This window comes from Musca autumnalis, unplaced genomic scaffold, assembly GCF_047663935.1.
Source record: "Musca autumnalis isolate F117 unplaced genomic scaffold, ASM4766393v1 scaffold_5, whole genome shotgun sequence".
NCBI lineage: Eukaryota > Metazoa > Arthropoda > Insecta > Diptera > Muscidae > Musca > Musca autumnalis.
In genome coordinates, this window is record NW_027412088.1 from 63,268,321 (window position 1) to 63,289,149 (window position 20,829).

The 20,829-nt window shown below is 38.2% G+C and overlaps 1 protein-coding gene across 5 annotated transcripts in view; it reads right to left on the reverse strand.

The window, feature by feature from the left end:
• Liprin-gamma (liprin protein kazrin) overlaps window positions 1–20,829 on the reverse strand; it is a 298,932-nt gene that overhangs the window by 59,294 nt on the left and 218,809 nt on the right. For all 5 annotated transcript variants that reach the window (XM_073989565.1, XM_073989560.1, XM_073989562.1 and 2 more), the window contains 3 exons: window positions 14,806–15,738; window positions 279–339; window positions 27–220 (listed from right to left, as the gene is read on the reverse strand). In XM_073989565.1, coding sequence (XP_073845666.1) covers window positions 27–220; window positions 279–339; window positions 14,806–15,738 — 1,188 coding nt within the window. The remainder of the gene's footprint in view (window positions 1–26; window positions 221–278; window positions 340–14,805; window positions 15,739–20,829) is intronic.

Consider the following 20,829-nt stretch of genomic DNA (forward strand, 5'->3'; position numbering starts at 1 on the left):
ATTCGCTTTTTTTTTCTGAAACTTACATTCACTGGCACCATCTGAGGATAAAGCCTTGTTTTTATTTCTGGATCTGGCAAAAACTCTTGATATACTGCCCCATGTACCACCACGACCATTCCGAGCACCCAATGTTGTGCCTGACGTCTTGGGGGGATATTTACGAGCCACAGCTCCTGGTCCCTCGGAATCAACTGGTGAACCCAATTGTTCCACAGATCTTTTGACACAAGGAATTAGAATATGACTTGACAAGTAAAGTTATGTATGTGTATTACCTTGAATATGCTGCCGAATTCAGGGGGGATAATGTGGGACTTCTTTCTTTGGGTGTACCATCTGAAAACAAGAAAGCAAACATTTGTGAAATTTTTAATAAAAATAAAATTAAATATTTAATGAAAATAATGTGCTTGAAATATTCTTAAAATATCCACGCCTACCGTGCTTTAGAAAATATTCTTAAAATACCCATTACTACCGTTCTTTAGAAAATATTCCTAAAATATAAACGCCTAATGTCCTTTAGAAAATATTCTTAAAATACCCACGCCTACCGTCCTTTAGAAAATATTCTTAGAATACCCACGCCTACCGTCCTTTAGAAAATATTCTTAAAATACCCACGCCTACCGTCCTTTAGAAAATATTCTTAAAATACCCACGCCTACCGTCCTTTAGAAAATATTCTTAAAATACCCACGCCTACCGTCCTTTAGAAAATATTCTTAAAATACCCACGCCTACCGTCCTTTAGAAAATATTCTTAAAATACCCACGCCTACCGTCCTTTAGAAAATATTCTTAAAATACCCACGCCTACCGTCCTTTAGAAAATATTCTTAAAATACCCACGCCTACCGTCCTTTAGAAAATATTCTTAAAATACCCACGCCTACCGTCCTTTAGAAAATATTCTTAAAATACCCACGCCTACCGTCCTTTAGAAAATATTCTTAAAATACCCACGCCTACCGTCCTTTAGAAAATATTCTTAAAATACCCACGCCTACCGTCCTTTAGAAAATATTCTTAAAATACCCACGCCTACCGTCCTTTAGAAAATATTCTTAAAATACCCACGCCTACCGTCCTTTAGAAAATATTCTTAAAATACCCACGCCTACCGTCCTTTAGAAAATATTCTTAAAATACCCACGCCTACCGTCCTTTAGAAAATATTCTTAAAATACCCACGCCTACCGTCCTTTAGAAAATATTCTTAAAATACCCACGCCTACCGTCCTTTAGAAAATATTCTTAAAATACCCACGCCTACCGTCCTTTAGAAAATATTCTTAAAATACCCACGCCTACCGTCCTTTAGAAAATATTCTTAAAATACCCACGCCTACCGTCCTTTAGAAAATATTCTTAAAATACCCACGCCTACCGTCCTTTAGAAAATATTCTTAAAATACCCACGCCTACCGTCCTTTAGAAAATATTCTTAAAATACCCACGCCTACCGTCCTTTAGAAAATATTCTTAAAATACCCACGCCTACCGTCCTTTAGAAAATATTCTTAAAATACCCACGCCTACCGTCCTTTAGAAAATATTCTTAAAATACCCACGCCTACCGTCCTTTAGAAAATATTCTTAAAATACCCACGCCTACCGTCCTTTAGAAAATATTCTTAAAATACCCACGCCTACCGTCCTTTAGAAAATATTCTTAAAATACCCACGCCTACCGTCCTTTAGAAAATATTCTTAAAATACCCACGCCTACCGTCCTTTAGAAAATATTCTTAAAATACCCACGCCTACCGTCCTTTAGAAAATATTCTTAAAATACCCACGCCTACCGTCCTTTAGAAAATATTCTTAAAATACCCACGCCTACCGTCCTTTAGAAAATATTCTTAAAATACCCACGCCTACCGTCCTTTAGAAAATATTCTTAAAATACCCACGCCTACCGTCCTTTAGAAAATATTCTTAAAATACCCACGCCTACCGTCCTTTAGAAAATATTCTTAAAATACCCACGCCTACCGTCCTTTAGAAAATATTCTTAAAATACCCACGCCTACCGTCCTTTAGAAAATATTCTTAAAATACCCACGCATACCGTCCTTTAGAAAATATTCTTAAAATACCCACGCCTACCGTCCTTTAGAAAATATTCTTAAAATACCCACGCCTACCGTCCTTTAGAAAATATTCTTAAAATACCCACGCCTACCGTCCTTTAGAAAATATTCTTAAAATACCCACGCCTACCGTCCTTTAGAAAATATTCTTAAAATACCCACGCCTACCGTCCTTTAGAAAATATTCTTAAAATACCCACGCCTACCGTCCTTTAGAAAATATTCTTAAAATACCCACGCCTACCGTCCTTTAGAAAATATTCTTAAAATACCCACGCCTAGCGTCCTTTAGAAAATATTCTTAAAATACCCACGCCTAGCGTCCTTTAGAAAATATTCTTAAAATACCCACGCCTACCGTCCTTTAGAAAATATTCTTAAAATACCCACGCCTACCGTCCTTTAGAAATATTCTTAAAATACCCACGCCTACCGTCCTTTAGAAAATATTCTTAAAATACCCACGCCTACCGTCCTTTAGAAAATATTCTTAAAATACCCACGCCTACCGTCCTTTAGAAAATATTCTTAAAATACCCACGCCTACCGTCCTTTAGAAAATATTCTTAAAATACCCACGCCTACCGTCCTTTAGAAAATATTCTTAAAATACCCACGCCTAGCGTCCTTTAGAAAATATTCTTAAAATACCCACGCCTACCGTCCTTTAGAAAATATTCTTAAAATACCCACGCCTACCGTCCTTTAGAAAATATTCTTAAAATACCCACGCCTACCGTCCTTTAGAAAATATTCTTAAAATACCCACGCCTACCGTCCTTTAGAAAATATTCTTAAAATACCCACGCCTACCGTCCTTTAGAAAATATTCTTAAAATACCCACGCCTACCGTCCTTTAGAAAATATTCTTAAAATACCCACGCCTACCGTCCTTTAGAAAATATTCTAAAAAAAACCCACGCCTACCGTCCTTTAGAAAATATTCTTAAAATACCCACGCCTACCGTCCTTTAGAAAATATTCTTAAAATACCCACGCCTACCGTCCTTTAGAAAATGTTCTTAAAATACCCACGGCTACCGTCCTTTAGAAAATATTCTTAAAATACCCACGCCTACCGTCCTTTAGAAAATATTCTTAAAATACCCACGCCTACCGTCCTTTAGAACATATTCTTAAAATACCCACGCCTACCGTCCTTTAGAAAATATTCTTAAAATACCCACGCCTACCGTCCTTTAGAAAATATTCTTAAAATACCCACGCCTACCGTCCTTTAGAAAATATTCTTAAAATACCCACGCCTACCGTCCTTTAGAAAATATTCTTAAAATACCCACGCCTACCGTCCTTTAGAAAATATTCTTAAAATACCCACGCCTACCGTCTTTTAGAAAATATTCTTAAAATACCCACGCCTACCGTCCTTTAGAAAATATTCTTAAAATACCCACGCCTACCGTCCTTTAGAAAATATTCTTAAAATACCCACGCCTACCGTCCTTTAGAAAATATTCTTAAAATACCCACGCCTACCGTCCTTTAGAAAATATTCTTAAAATACCCACGCCTACCGTCCTTTAGAAAATATTCTTAAAATACCCACGCCTACCGTCCTTTAGAAAATATTCTTAAAATACCCACGCCTACCGTCCTTTAGAAAATATTCTTAAAATACCCACGCCTACCGTCCTTTAGAAAATATTCTTAAAATACCCACGCCTACCGTCCTTTAGAAAATATTCTTAAAATACCCACGCCTACCGTCCTTTAGAAAATATTCTTAAAATACCCACGCCTACCGTCCTTTAGAAAATATTCTTAAAATACCCACGCCTACCGTCCTTTAGAAAATATTCTTAAAATACCCACGCCTACCGTCCTTTAGAAAATATTCTTAAAATACCCACGCCTACCGTCCTTTAGAAAATATTCTTAAAATACCCACGCCTACCGTCCTTTAGAAAATATTCTTAAAATACCCACGCCTACCGTCCTTTAGAAAATATTCTTAAAATACCCACGCCTACCGTCCTTTAGAAAATATTCTTAAAATACCCACGCCTACCGTCCTTTAGAAAATATTCTTAAAATACCCACGCCTACCGTCCTTTAGAAAATATTCTTAAAATACCCACGCCTACCGTCCTTTAGAAAATATTCTTAAAATACCCACGCCTACCGTCCTTTAGAAAATATTCTTAAAATACCCACGCCTACCGTCCTTTAGAAAATATTCTTAAAATACCCACGCCTACCGTCCTTTAGAAAATATTCTTAAAATACCCACGCCTACCGTCCTTTAGAAAATATTCTTAAAATACCCACGCCTACCGTCCTTTAGAAAATATTCTTAAAATACCCACGCCTACCGTCCTTTAGAAAATATTCTTAAAATACCCACGCCTACCGTCCTTTAGAAAATATTCTTAAAATACCCACGCCTACCGTCCTTTAGAAAATATTCTTAAAATACCCACGCCTACCGTCCTTTAGAAAATATTCTTAAAATACCCACGCCTACCGTCCTTTAGAAAATATTCTTAAAATACCCACGCCTACCGTCCTTTAGAAAATATTCTTAAAATACCCACGCCTACCGTCCTTTAGAAAATATTCTTAAAATACCCACGCCTACCGTCCTTTAGAAAATATTCTTAAAATACCCACGCCTACCGTCCTTTAGAAAATATTCTTAAAATACCCACGCCTACCGTCCTTTAGAAAATATTCTTAAAATACCCACGCCTACCGTCCTTTAGAAAATATTCTTAAAATACCCACGCCTACCGTCCTTTAGAAAATATTCTTAAAATACCCACGCCTACCGTCCTTTAGAAAATATTCTTAAAATACCCACGCCTACCGTCCTTTAGAAAATATTCTTAAAATACCCACGCCTACCGTCCTTTAGAAAATATTCTTAAAATACCCACGCCTACCGTCCTTTAGAAAATATTCTTAAAATACCCACGCCTACCGTCCTTTAGAAAATATTCTTAAAATACCCACGCCTACCGTCCTTTAGAAAATATTCTTAAAATACCCACGCCTACCGTCCTTTAGAAAATATTCTTAAAATACCCACGCCTACCGTCCTTTAGAAAATATTCTTAAAATACCCACGCCTACCGTCCTTTAGAAAATATTCTTAAAATACCCACGCCTACCGTCCTTTAGAAAATATTCTTAAAATACCCACGCCTACCGTCCTTTAGAAAATATTCTTAAAATACCCACGCCTACCGTCCTTTAGAAAATATTCTTAAAATACCCACGCCTACCGTCCTTTAGAAAATATTCTTAAAATACCCACGCCTACCGTCCTTTAGAAAATATTCTTAAAATACCCACGCCTACCGTCCTTTAGAAAATATTCTTAAAATACCCACGCCTACCGTCCTTTAGAAAATATTCTTAAAATACCCACGCCTACCGTCCTTTAGAAAATATTCTTAAAATACCCACGCCTACCGTCCTTTAGAAAATATTCTTAAAATACCCACGCCTACCGTCCTTTAGAAAATATTCTTAAAATACCCACGCCTACCGTCCTTTAGAAAATATTCTTAAAATACCCACGCCTACCGTCCTTTAGAAAATATTCTTAAAATACCCACGCCTACCGTCCTTTAGAAAATATTCTTAAAATACCCACGCCTACCGTCCTTTAGAAAATATTCTTAAAATACCCACGCCTACCGTCCTTTAGAAAATATTCTTAAAATACCCACGCCTACCGTCCTTTAGAAAATATTCTTAAAATACCCACGCCTACCGTCCTTTAGAAAATATTCTTAAAATACCCACGCCTAGCGTCCTTTAGAAAATATTCTTAAAATACCCACGCCTAGCGTCCTTTAGAAAATATTCTTAAAATACCCACGCCTAGCGTCCTTTAGAAAATATTCTTAAAATACCCACGCCTACCGTCCTTTAGAAAATATTCTTAAAATACCCACGCCTAGCGTCCTTTAGAAAATATTCTTAAAATACCCACGCCTACCGTCCTTTAGAAAATATTCTTAAAATACCCACGCCTACCGTCCTTTAGAAAATATTCTTAAAATACCCACGCCTACCGTCCTTTAGAAAATATTCTTAAAATACCCACGCCTACCGTCCTTTAGAAAATATTCTTAAAATACCCACGCCTACCGTCCTTTAGAAAATATTCTTAAAATACCCACGCCTACCGTCCTTTAGAAAATATTCTTAAAATACCCACGCCTACCGTCCTTTAGAAAATATTCTTAAAATACCCACGCCTACCGTCCTTTAGAAAATATTCTTAAAATACCCACGCCTACCGTCCTTTAGAAAATATTCTTAAAATACCCACGCCTACCGTCCTTTAGAAAATATTCTTAAAATACCCACGCCTACCGTCCTTTAGAAAATATTCTTAAAATACCCACGCCTACCGTCCTTTAGAAAATATTCTTAAAATACCCACGCCTACCGTCCTTTAGAAAATATTCTTAAAATACCCACGCCTACCGTCCTTTAGAAAATATTCTTAAAATACCCACGCCTACCGTCCTTTAGAAAATATTCTTAAAATACCCACGCCTACCGTCCTTTAGAAAATATTCTTAAAATACCCACGCCTACCGTCCTTTAGAAAATATTCTTAAAATACCCACGCCTACCGTCCTTTAGAAAATATTCTTAAAATACCCACGCCTACCGTCCTTTAGAAAATATTCTTAAAATACCCACGCCTACCGTCCTTTAGAAAATATTCTTAAAATACCCACGCCTACCGTCCTTTAGAAAATATTCTTAAAATACCCACGCCTACCGTCCTTTAGAAAATATTCTTAAAATACCCACGCCTACCGTCCTTTAGAAAATATTCTTAAAATACCCACGCCTACCGTCCTTTAGAAAATATTCTTAAAATACCCACGCCTACCGTCCTTTAGAAAATATTCTTAAAATACCCACGCCTACCGTCCTTCAGAAAATATTCTTAAAATACCCACGCCTACCGTCCTTTAGAAAATATTCTTAAAATACCCACGCCTACCGTCCTTTAGAAAATATTCTTAAAATACCCACGCCTACCGTCCTTTAGAAAATATTCTTAAAATACCCACGCCTACCGTCCTTTAGAAAATATTCTTAAAATACCCACGCCTACCGTCCTTTAGAAAATATTCTTAAAATACCCACGCCTACCGTCCTTTAGAAAATATTCTTAAAATACCCACGCCTACCGTCCTTTAGAAAATATTCTTAAAATACCCACGCCTACCGTCCTTTAGAAAATATTCTTAAAATACCCACGCCTACCGTCCTTTAGAAAATATTCTTAAAATACCCACGCCTACCGTCCTTTAGAAAATATTCTTAAAATACCCACGCCTACCGTCCTTTAGAAAATATTCTTAAAATACCCACGCCTACCGTCCTTTAGAAAATATTCTTAAAATACCCACGCCTACCGTCCTTTAGAAAATATTCTTAAAATACCCACGCCTACCGTCCTTTAGAAAATATTCTTAAAATACCCACGCCTACCGTCCTTTAGAAAATATTCTTAAAATACCCACGCCTACCGTCCTTTAGAAAATATTCTTAAAATACCCACGCCTACCGTCCTTTAGAAAATATTCTTAAAATACCCACGCCTACCGTCCTTTAGAAAATATTCTTAAAATACCCACGCCTACCGTCCTTTAGAAAATATTCTTAAAATACCCACGCCTACCGTCCTTTAGAAAATATTCTTAAAATACCCACGCCTACCGTCCTTTAGAAAATATTCTTAAAATACCCACGCCTACCGTCCTTTAGAAAATATTCTTAAAATACCCACGCCTACCGTCCTTTAGAAAATATTCTTAAAATACCCACGCCTACCGTCCTTTAGAAAATATTCTTAAAATACCCACGCCTACCGTCCTTTAGAAAATATTCTTAAAATACCCACGCCTACCGTCCTTTAGAAAATATTCTTAAAATACCCACGCCTACCGTCCTTTAGAAAATATTCTTAAAATACCCACGCCTACCGTCCTTTAGAAAATATTCTTAAAATACCCACGCCTACCGTCCTTTAGAAAATATTCTTAAAATACCCACGCCTACCGTCCGTTAGAAAATATTCTTAAAATACCCACGCCTACCGTCCTTTAGAAAATATTCTTAAAATACCCACGCCTACCGTCCTTTAGAAAATATTCTTAAAATACCCACGCCTACCGTCCTTTAGAAAATATTCTTAAAATACCCACGCCTACCGTCCTTTAGAAAATATTCTTAAAATACCCACGCCTACCGTCCTTTAGAAAATATTCTTAAAATACCCACGCCTACCGTCCTTTAGAAAATATTCTTAAAATACCCACGCCTACCGTCCTTTAGAAAATATTCTTAAAATACCCACGCCTACCGTCCTTTAGAAAATATTCTTAAAATACCCACGCCTACCGTCCTTTAGAAAATATTCTTAAAATACCCACGCCTACCGTCCTTTAGAAAATATTCTTAAAATACCCACGCCTACCGTCCTTTAGAAAATATTCTTAAAATACCCACGCCTACCGTCCTTTAGAAAATATTCTTAAAATACCCACGCCTACCGTCCTTTAGAAAATATTCTTAAAATACCCACGCCTACCGTCCTTTAGAAAATATTCTTAAAATACCCACGCCTACCGTCCTTTAGAAAATATTCTTAAAATACCCACGCCTACCGTCCTTTAGAAAATATTCTTAAAATACCCACGCCTACCGTCCTTTAGAAAATATTCTTAAAATACCCACGCCTACCGTCCTTTAGAAAATATTCTTAAAATACCCACGCCTACCGTCCTTTAGAAAATATTCTTAAAATACCCACGCCTACCGTCCTTTAGAAAATATTCTTAAAATACCCACGCCTACCGTCCTTTAGAAAATATTCTTAAAATACCCACGCCTACCGTCCTTTAGAAAATATTCTTAAAATACCCACGCCTACCGTCCTTTAGAAAATATTCTTAAAATACCCACGCCTACCGTCCTTTAGAAAATACTCTTAAAATACCCACGCCTACCGTCCTTTAGAAAATACTCTTAAAATACCCACGCCTACCGTCCTTTAGAAAATATTCTTAAAATACCCACGCCTACCGTTCTTTAGAAAATATTCTTAAAATACCCACGCCTACCGTTCTTTAGAAAATATTCTTAAAATACCCACGCCTACCGTCCTTTAGAAAATACTCTTAAAATACCCACGCCTACCGTCCTTTAGAAAATATTCTTAAAATACCCACGCCTACCGTTCTTTAGAAAATATTCTTAAAATACCCACGCCTACCGTCCTTTAGAAAATATTCTTAAAATACCCACGCCTACCGTCCTTTAGAAAATATTCTTAAAATACCCACGCCTACCGTCCTTTAGAAAATATTCTTAAAATACCCACGCCTACCGTCCTTTAGAAAATACTCTTAAAATACCCACGCCTACCGTCCTTTAGAAAATATTCTTAAAATACCCACGCCTACCGTCCTTTAGAAAATATTCTTAAAATACCCACGCCTACCGTCCTTTAGAAAATATTCTTAAAATACCCACGCCTACCGTCCTTTAGAAAATATTCTTAAAATACCCACGCCTACCGTCCTTTAGAAAATATTCTTAAAATACCCACGCCTACCGTCCTTTAGAAAATATTCTTAAAATACCCACGCCTACCGTCCTTTAGAAAATATTCTTAAAATACCCACGCCTACCGTCCTTTAGAAAATATTCTTAAAATACCCACGCCTACCGTCCTTTAGAAAATATTCTTAAAATACCCACGCCTACCGTCCTTTAGAAAATATTCTTAAAATACCCACGCCTACCGTCCTTTAGAAAATATTCTTAAAATACCCACGCCTACCGTCCTTTAGAAAATATTCTTAAAATACCCACGCCTACCGTCCTTTAGAAAATATTCTTAAAATACCCACGCCTACCGTCCTTTAGAAAATATTCTTAAAATACCCACGCCTACCGTCCTTTAGAAAATATTCTTAAAATACCCACGCCTACCGTCCTTTAGAAAATATTCTTAAAATACCCACGCCTACCGTCCTTTAGAAAATATTCTTAAAATACCCACGCCTACCGTCCTTTAGAAAATATTCTTAAAATACCCACGCCTACCGTCCTTTAGAAAATATTCTTAAAATACCCACGCCTACCGTCCTTTAGAAAATATTCTTAAAATACCCACGCCTACCGTCCTTTAGAAAATATTCTTAAAATACCCACGCCTACCGTCCTTTAGAAAATATTCTTAAAATACCCACGCCTACCGTCCTTTAGAAAATATTCTTAAAATACCCACGCCTACCGTCCTTTAGAAAATATTCTTAAAATACCCACGCCTACCGTCCTTTAGAAAATATTCTTAAAATACCCACGCCTACCGTCCTTTAGAAAATATTCTTAAAATACCCACGCCTACCGTCCTTTAGAAAATATTCTTAAAATACCCACGCCTACCGTCCTTTAGAAAATATTCTTAAAATACCCACGCCTACCGTCCTTTAGAAAATATTCTTAAAATACCCACGCCTACCGTCCTTTAGAAAATATTCTTAAAATACCCACGCCTACCGTCCTTTAGAAAATATTCTTAAAATACCCACGCCTACCGTCCTTTAGAAAATATTCTTAAAATACCCACGCCTACCGTCCTTTAGAAAATATTCTTAAAATACCCACGCCTACCGTCCTTTAGAAAATATTCTTAAAATACCCACGCCTACCGTCCTTTAGAAAATATTCTTAAAATACCCACGCCTACCGTCCTTTAGAAAATATTCTTAAAATACCCACGCTACCGTCCTTTAGAAAATATTCTTAAAATACCCACGCCTACCGTCCTTTAGAAAATATTCTTAAAATACCCACGCCTACCGTCCTTTAGAAAATATTCTTAAAATACCCACGCCTACCGTCCTTTAGAAATATTCTTAAAATACCCACGCCTACCGTCCTTTAGAAAATATTCTTAAAATACCCACGCCTACCGTCCTTTAGAAAATATTCTTAAAATACCCACGCCTACCGTCCTTTAGAAAATATTCTTAAAATACCCACGCCTACCGTCCTTTAGAAAATATTCTTAAAATACCCACGCCTACCGTCCTTTAGAAAATATTCTTAAAATACCCACGCCTACCGTCCTTTAGAAAATATTCTTAAAATACCCACGCCTACCGTCCTTTAGAAAATATTCTTAAAATACCCACGCCTACCGTCCTTTAGAAAATATTCTTAAAATACCCACGCCTACCGTCCTTTAGAAATATTCTTAAAATACCCACGCCTACCGTCCTTTAGAAAATATTCTTAAAATACCCACGCCTACCGTCCTTTAGAAAATATTCTTAAAATACCCACGCCTACCGTCCTTTAGAAAATATTCTTAAAATACCCACGCCTACCGTCCTTTAGAAAATATTCTTAAATACCCACGCCTACCGTCCTTTAGAAAATATTCTTAAAATACCCACGCCTACCGTCCTTTAGAAAATATTCTTAAAATACCCACGCCTACCGTCCTTTAGAAAATATTCTTAAAATACCCACGCCTACCGTCCTTTAGAAAATATTCTTAAAATACCCACGCCTACCGTCCTTTAGAAAATATTCTTAAAATACCCACGCCTACCTCCTTTAGAAAATATTCTTAAAATACCCACGCCTACCGTCCTTTAGAAAATATTCTTAAAATACCCACGCCTACCGTCCTTTAGAAAATATTCTTAAAATACCCACGCCTACCGTCCTTTAGAAAATATTCTTAAAATACCCACGCCTACCGTCCTTTAGAAAATATTCTTAAAATACCCACGCCTACCGTCCTTTAGAAAATATTCTTAAAATACCCACGCCTACCGTCCTTTAGAAAATATTCTTAAAATACCCTCGCCTTCCGTCCTTTAGAAAATATTCTTAAAATACCCACGACTACCGTCCTTTAGAAAATATTCTTAAAATACCCTCGCCTTCCGTCCTTTAGAAAATATTCTTAAAATACCCACGCCTACCGTCCTTTAGAAAATATTCTTAAAATACCCACGCCTACCGGTCCTTTAGAAAATATTCTTAAAATACCCACGCCTACCGTCCTTTAGAAAATATTCTTAAAATACCCACGCCTACCGTCCTTTAGAAAATATTCTTAAAATACCCACGCCTACCGTCCTTTAGAAAATATTCTTAAAATACCCACGCCTACCGTCCTTTAGAAAATATTCTTAAAATACCCACGCCTACCGTCCTTTAGAAAATATTCTTAAAATACCCACGCCTACCGTCCTTTAGAAAATATTCTTAAAATACCCACGCCTACCGTCCTTTAGAAAATATTCTTAAAATACCCACGCCTACCGTCCTTTAGAAAATATTCTTAAAATACCCACGCCTACCGTCCTTTAGAAAATATTCTTAAAATACCCACGCCTACCGTCCTTTAGAAAATATTCTTAAAATACCCACGCCTACCGTCCTTTAGAAAATATTCTTAAAATACCCACGCCTACCGTCCTTTAGAAAATATTCTTAAAATACCCACGCCTACCGTCCTTTAGAAAATATTCTTAAAATACCCACGCCTACCGTCCTTTAGAAAATATTCTTAAAATACCCACGCCTACCGTCCTTTAGAAAATATTCTTAAAATACCCACGCCTACCGTCCTTTAGAAAATATTCTTAAAATACCCACGCCTACCGTCCTTTAGAAAATATTCTTAAAATACCCACGCCTACCGTCCTCTAGAAAATATTCTTAAAATACCCACGCCTACCGTCCTTTAGAAAATATTCTTAAAATACCCACGCCTACCGTCCTTTAGAAAATATTCTTAAAATACCCACGCCTACCGTCCTTTAGAAAATATTCTTAAAATACCCACGCCTACCGTCCTTTAGAAAATATTCTTAAAATACCCACGCCTACCGTCCTTTAGAAAATATTCTTAAAATACCCACGCCTACCGTCCTTTAGAAAATATTCTTAAAATACCCACGCCTACCGTCCTTTAGAAAATATTCTTAAAATACCCACGCCTACCGTCCTTTAGAAAATATTCTTAAAATACCCACGCCTACCGTCCTTTAGAAAATATTCTTAAAATACCCACGCCTACCGTCCTTTAGAAAATATTCTTAAAATACCCACGCCTACCGTCCTTTAGAAAATATTCTTAAAATACCCACGCCTACCGTCCTTTAGAAAATATTCTTAAAATACCCACGCCTACCGTCCTTTAGAAAATATTCTTAAAATACCCACGCCTACCGTCCTTTAGAAAATATTCTTAAAATACCCACGCCTACCGTCCTTTAGAAAATATTCTTAAAATACCCACGCCTACCGTCCTTTAGAAAATATTCTTAAAATACCCACGCCTACCGTCCTTTAGAAAATATTCTTAAAATACCCACGCCTACCGTCCTTTAGAAAATATTCTTAAAATACCCACGCCTACCGTCCTTTAGAAAATATTCTTAAAATACCCACGTCTACCGCCCTTTAGAAAATATTCTTAAAATACCCACGCCTACCGTCCTTTAGAAAATATTCTTAAAATACCCACGCCTACCGTCCTTTAGAAAATATTCTTAAAATACCCACGCCTACCGTCCTTTAGAAAATATTCTTAAAATACCCACGCCTACCGTCCTTTAGAAAATATTCTTAAAATACCCACGCCTACCGTCCTTTAGAAAATATTCTTAAAATACCCACGCCTACCGTCCTTTAGAAAATATTCTTAAAATACCCCCGTCTACCGCCCTTTAGAAAATATTCTTAAAATAACCACGCCTACAGTCCTTTGAAAATATTCTTAAAATATCCACGCCTAATGTCCTTGAGAAAATATTCTTAAAATATCCACGCCTAATGTCCTTGAGAAAATATTCTTAAAATATCCACGCCTAATGTCCTTGAGAAAATATTCTCAAAATATCCACGCCTAATGTCCTTGAGAAAATATTCTTAAAATATCCACGCCTAATGTCCTTGAGAAAATATTCTTAAAATATCCACGCCTAATGTCCTTGAGAAAATATTCTTAAAATATCCACGCCTAATGTCCTTGAGAAAATATTCTTAAAATATCCACGCCTAATGTCCTTGAGAAAATATTCTTAAAATATCCACGCCTACTGTCGTTTAGAAAATATTCTTAAAATACCCACGCCTACCGTCCTTTAGAAAATATTCCACGCCTATTTTCCTTTAGAAAATATCCTTAAAATACCCTCGCCTACCGTCCTTTAGAAAATACTTTTAAAATGCCCATGCCTGCCGTCCTTTAGAAAATATTTTTAAAATACCCACGCCTACCGTTCTTTAGAAAATATTCCTAAAATATCCACGATTAATGTCCTTTAAAAAATATTCTTAAAATACCCACGCCTACCCTCCTTTAGAAAATATTATTAAAATACCCACGCTAAACGTCCCTTAGATAATATTCTTAAAATACCCACGCTTAACGTCCTTTAGAAAATATTCTCAAAATACCCACGCTTAACGTCCTTTAAAAATATTCTTAAAATACCCACTCCTAATGTCCTTTAGAAAATGTTCTAAAATACCCATGTCTACCGTCCTTTAGAATTTTTTCTCAAAATACACGCACAAAATATTCTTAAAATATCCACGCCTACCGTCTTTTAGAATATATTCATAGCAAATCCACCCTTAATATTCTCTGGAAAATATTCTTCAACTTACATTGGTACATATTTTGACTAGAAACCAGCGATATACTATCCGGATCAACAGTAATACATGGTCCATTATCCGATACGCCATCGCTGAAATTTATATCACCACCGGTACTTTCACGATCGCTGTTATTGCGTAAAGCAGAATCGTTGGAACATGAATTACGATCCCCAGCTGTATTACCCGAACTATTACTGAATGCTGAGAGCGAATTGGAATTACCACGGCCGCTGTCATCATTTCGGTATGTGGCTATATTCGAACCAGCACCAGCACTTCCAGGCCCTCCACTACCTCCTGCACCACCACTATTCATTTGGTTGTTCATAAGACCAGACGCTGCCGAGGGTGGTGTAAGCGGTGCAAATGACAAAAGACTGTCTTGATCCGACATACAACCTTGTCCGCCCATTTGCCTTTGCAACTGCTCTTGTAATTTTTGCAGCTGCATATCTCGAGCACTCAGTTGTTGTGCCAACGACAGGGATCGCTCAGCCTCATCTCGTGCCTGCTTCAACAGCTGCCAGCGTTCTCTTTCTCGATCTCCTGACAGTTTGGCATTATTTGTTTCCGATTCTCGAACACGTTCCTGATAGTTACGTATGAAATCTCGTAGCTCTTGTTCTTTTTCCTGTAATGAGGCACACAGCTGCTTTACCTGGCCGACTAGTTCATTTTTATCACTTCGTAACTTTTTCCTTTCAATTCGTAGATTCATTAATTGATTTTTGGCCGATCGTAATTCTTGTTCCAAACGATCGATGCGTTGTTGGGTGTTCGAACTGCTGCCATCTGTTGATTGTCCATCGCCACAACTATTCGAATCGGAGAGATCAATACCACCCACTGCACCTTCAGGTGATGTTTCCAGTAGTTTGCGTAATCGATGTAGTTCAGCATTTAAACGCTCGTTTTCTTCGCGTAATTTTGTGGGGGAATCTGTAATAAAAATAAAATTATTGTTAGTCGAATTTTTACATAAGATTGGTATAAACCATGACAAATTATTGGAAACAAAGAAATCTTTGAAATTTTTGTTGTCATGCCAAGAAATGAAGTGAACGTGCTTTGAAGTTTTATAAAATATTTACATCAACCGCTCCATTACAATGGTCTCTACAGAAGTACGACCGTGACATTTCATATTTGTATCCATTAGAATTAAAAAATTAAAAAAAATAACATTTGTTAAAGCTACAAAAAATTTTCAATCCTCTGTAAACTAAATATACAATGTATGCTAATATTACAATAGAGTAGACTTGTGCCAATTAAACTATATTAAACGACCTAGTTCACTATCTAGTTCAATGGACACCGGTCGTTTGTATGAACAAAGTACGTATACGTAATATCACACGTTTGTTTGTATGACGATACTCATACGTATTTGAACTAGGTCAGTGAACTAGATCGTTCAATTGCCCAACTCTACAACTGAGTTCTTTCATAGCAAAAGAAAGCTTTCTGTGTCGTCAGGCGTCACATGACATTTTTTTTGGAAAGTTTGACAGTTTTTAGCCTAAGAGTACTCAGGACAGTTTGACATACGACCATGTGTTGTGCTGTTTACAATGACTTGAATAAATCACTTTGCAGAAAATGGAATTTACTTGTAAACATTTTAGTCCGATAATTATTCACAACTTTCGACGGGAATCATCACGGCAAGAGTGTATTGATCAAATTAAATCTTTGTATGTCGATAAAGGACCATCCTATAGTACTATAAAAAACTTGCTTAATGAATTCAGTCGTGGCCACACTCGCCAAAAAACGAAGTTCGTGAGGGTCGCCCAGAATCTGACGTTGTGCCAGAAAAAATAAAGCAGTGCGTGAACGGATAATGCAAGATCACCATGTCAAATACCGTGAGATAGAGGAATCCTTGGGCATTTCTTCCAACTAACATTTGATATTGCATGAACACCTGGCTGCAAAATAAATTTTTCTCGTTAAATCTATCAAAATTGGACAATCGCTCAATAAGAGGCTCTTGTGGATTGGTGCAAAAATGTTTTTGAATAAAAACTATCGCTGTGCTTTAAACGAAATTTATAAGATCGTCACAGACGACGAATCTTGGATCTATGCTTAGGAGCCCGAAACAATAGAAGGAATCGTCCATTTAGGTCTTCAAAAGTGAGCCAAATCCAACGAAGGTTGTTTATGGAGGAAGCACTTCGAAGCAAGGAAGGAACGTAGGGCGTGTTATTCTGAGTGGTACACTAAAATTTGTTTGCCAGAAGTCTCCTGAGAAATTCGAAAAATTAACAAGAGTAGGCTAATTATGCTAATTATACTTTCATGCAGAGAAAATGTGCTTCATCGAAATAATGGTTTTAGACCCCAAGTATGTTTGGACAAAATCCGTTTCAGACAATTTGGGGTGCGATTTAGCAATGTCCGTCAGTCTGTCTGGCTGGTGCGCACGATAACTCTTGAATGGATGAGCCGATTTGGCTTTCGTAATATTTTGCCCAAACTTAGTTTAAGTTCGAAGATGGGTCATATCGGTCCACTCCTTGTTGCGACAAAAGTCACTTCGTTTGTTTTGTCCCCACCTTTTATTGTTGTTATGGTATTTTGAATTATATGTGTTGAATTATATTGATTTATGTAATTGAGTTGCTAAATAAAACCTATTAAGAAACACGTGGTTTTTTCTATAATGGGATAGATACCAGAAAAGCACGTGGTTTTTGTTGAACTATTTAAAATAATTTTTTGGGTAATAGGTACCGACTGTTTTCCTATAAAAGAACCAGAGGAAATTGAAAGGGGGTCAGTCAGTGTTCAAAGGAAGCCAAGTCAACTAGTGCGCGAATTTAATCGAGTGGAAGTAAACAATCGCAGATAGCCAGGTGAGTCAAAGTGGTGATATTCAATATCTTGTCCCGATTCCTTGAAGTGTTCGCAACTCTTGGAACTCCTTCGAGTACTCTTGCCCAGATTCCTTGAAGTGTTCGCAACTCTTGGAACTCCTTCGCCTGCTCTTGCCCAGATTTCTTGAAGTGTTCGCAACTCTTGGAACTCCTTCGCGTGCTCTTGCCCAGATTCCTTGAAGTGTTCGCAACTCTTGAAACTCCTTCGCGTACTCTTGCCCAGATTCATTGAAGTGTTCGTAACTCTTGGAACTCCTTCTCGTGCTCTTGCCCAGATTTCTTGAAGTGTTCGCAACTCTTGGAACTCCTTCGCGTGCTCTTGCCCAGATTCCTTGATATGTTTGCAACTCTTGAAACTCCTTCGCGTACTTTTGCCCAGATTCCTTGAAGTGTTCGTAACTCTTCGAACTTCTTCGAGTACTCTTGCCCGGATTTCTTGAAGTGTTCGTAACTCTTGGAACTCCTTCGCGTACTCTTGCCCAGATTCCTTGGAGTGTTCGTAACTCTTGGAACTCCTTCGCGTACTCTTGCCCAGATTTCTTGAAGTGTTCGTAACTCTTCGAACTCTTGCCCAGATTCCTTGAAGTGTTCGCAACTCTTGGAAGTGTTCGTAACTCTTGGAACTCCTTCGAGTACTCTTGCCCAGATTCCTTGAAGTGTTCGCAACTCTTGGAACTCCTTCGCGTACTCTTGCCCAGATTTCTTGAAGTGTTCGTAACTCTTCGAACTCCTTCGAGTACTCTTGCCCAGATTCCTTGAAGTGTTCGCAACTCTTGAAACTCCTTCGCGTACTCTTGCCCAGATTCCTTGAAGTGTTCGTAACTCTTCGAACTCCTTCGAGTACTCTTGCCCAGATTCCTTGAAGTGTTCGCAACTCTTGGAACTCCTTCGAGTACTCTTGCCCAGATTCCTTGACGTGTTCGAAACTCTTGGAACTCCTTCGCGTACTCTTGCCCAGATTCCTTGAAGTGTTCGCAACTCTTGGAACTCCTTCGCGTACTCTTGCCCAGATTCCTTGAAGTGTTCGCAACTGTTGAAACTCCTTCGCGTACTCTTGCCCGGATTCCTAAAAGTGTTCGTAACTCTTGGAACTCCTTCGCGTACTCTTGCCCATATTCCTTGAAGTGTTCTCAACTCTTGGAACTCCTTCGCGTACTCTTGCCAACATTCCTTGAAGTGTTCACAATTCTTGGACTCCTTCGCGTACTCTTGCCCAGATTCCTTGAAGTGTTCGCAACTCTTGGAACTCCTTCGCGTACTCTTGTCTAGATTCCTTGAAGTGTTCGTAACTCTTGGAACCCCTTCGCGGATCCTTGTTCAGACTCCTTGTCCGCAACTCTTTGGTCTTCGCGTAACCTTTTCAGATTCCATGAAGAGTTCGTTACTCTTGGAACACCACTTCGAGTATCATTATCCGAATTCCTTGAGGTAGCTGCAACTCCTGAGTCCTCTCTCTCGCGTACTCTCGTCCAGTTAGCCAATCAGTTCGGGAAACTTATGCAGATATCTCGCGACGTCTACGGAAACCTTGTTCAGGTCTACCGTTTAGCCGACCTTTCCACGGTAACTTATCTGGAGGAGAACCCGGACGGAGGGCGAACATATCCAGTAGTGCGATTCTCTAACTCATTCTTAGAGTTACCCACAAATGTCGGTAAAATTAAAATGCTTATAATTTCAGTAGTTAACGATATTTTTCGGTAAGTCAGCGACCAATAAAAAGTAGTCGTAAAGTTCTACCGATAGCAACAGTGTTGTCAACTTTTATTTGAACTTTTCATTCATAATTTTGCGTTTAAATGTTACAGATTTTTGTCGGTAACTCAAAAAATGTGTTAGAGAATCGCACTACAGGTCACCCAACAGGCCGGTATAGACGGAGAACGTATACAGGTCTCCCACACAGCCCATATCCAGAATCTACTCGGGTCTGGACTGGACTGTCGACGACGAGCGGAGAGGTGAACTTATCCAGGTCACCCCGAACGAGCGGCCGGAACTCTACCTTTGTATATGCTTAATAATTTATACTTGTGTACTCCTTAAAAGAAAAACGAAATAATAAAACACAGCGTTGATTAAAAACCAACAAGAAATCCGTGTTATCACTCTCTCAGTGTTATCACACTGAACCCCCGCGTGCTATCCCAGCAACCGGAGGGAACTTGTCGTTACAGCCATTAGGTACCACCACGGCAGCGGGTTCTATCGTACCGGATTGACCCGAAACCATTGTGTTACGGCCAGCGGCAGCCAACCCAGCATCAAACCTATGCTTCTACATAGGTTTGTATGCAGCTACAACAACAACAAAAGTTCAAAAATGTTCGGAAAATTTGTGCGCACGATAACTCTTGAAGGGAGCAACCGATTTGGTCCATATTTTGCACATCGTGAAATTTCTACCAGGCATAGATGAGGTTTCAATATGGACTCTAACGGTACACTCCTTCGGGTATCTCCCACACAAAATTTCGAAAAAGTCTAGTTTAGCACCTGCTCACGGATCGTTTCGATGTTTGTTGTACAAGGTACAAGTTTTATCAGGCGCAAGTCCATACTTCCTGAGAAAATAGCCAGAAAGTTGTAAAAATCCCGTATGACACAAGGTGTAGAGGTTGGAGCGCACGATAACTCTCGAACGGATCTGCCGTTTCAGTCTAAAATGTGACCGTCGTAATATTCTGTCTTTAGGTACCTCTCCCACAAAAGTTTGAAAATATTCGGAAAATTTGTGCCCTCGATAACTCCTGAAGGCAGTAACGGATTTGGTCATATCGTAACATTTCTACGAGACATCAAACAGGCTTGAATATGGACTATATATGTCAACTCCTTTAGGTACCTCCCGCACAAAATTTAGAAAAAATGCAGTTTATAGCCCGCTTTCGAATCGCTTTTATGTTTGTTGTAACAACTTGTATTCGCTGCCACCATGACGACGGTGCAAGTTTTTTTTCTGGGGTAAGTCCATACTTCCGGAGAAAATAGCCCGAAAGCTGTAAAAATCCCTATGGCACTAAGCGTACGCATGAGCCGATTCCGTCAAAAATTTGGGCTTCGTAATATTTAGTCCAATCTAAGTTTGAAGATTGGCACTGTGGGTGCGCACCTTCCACATCTCAACCCATCCTCAAATTTTCAA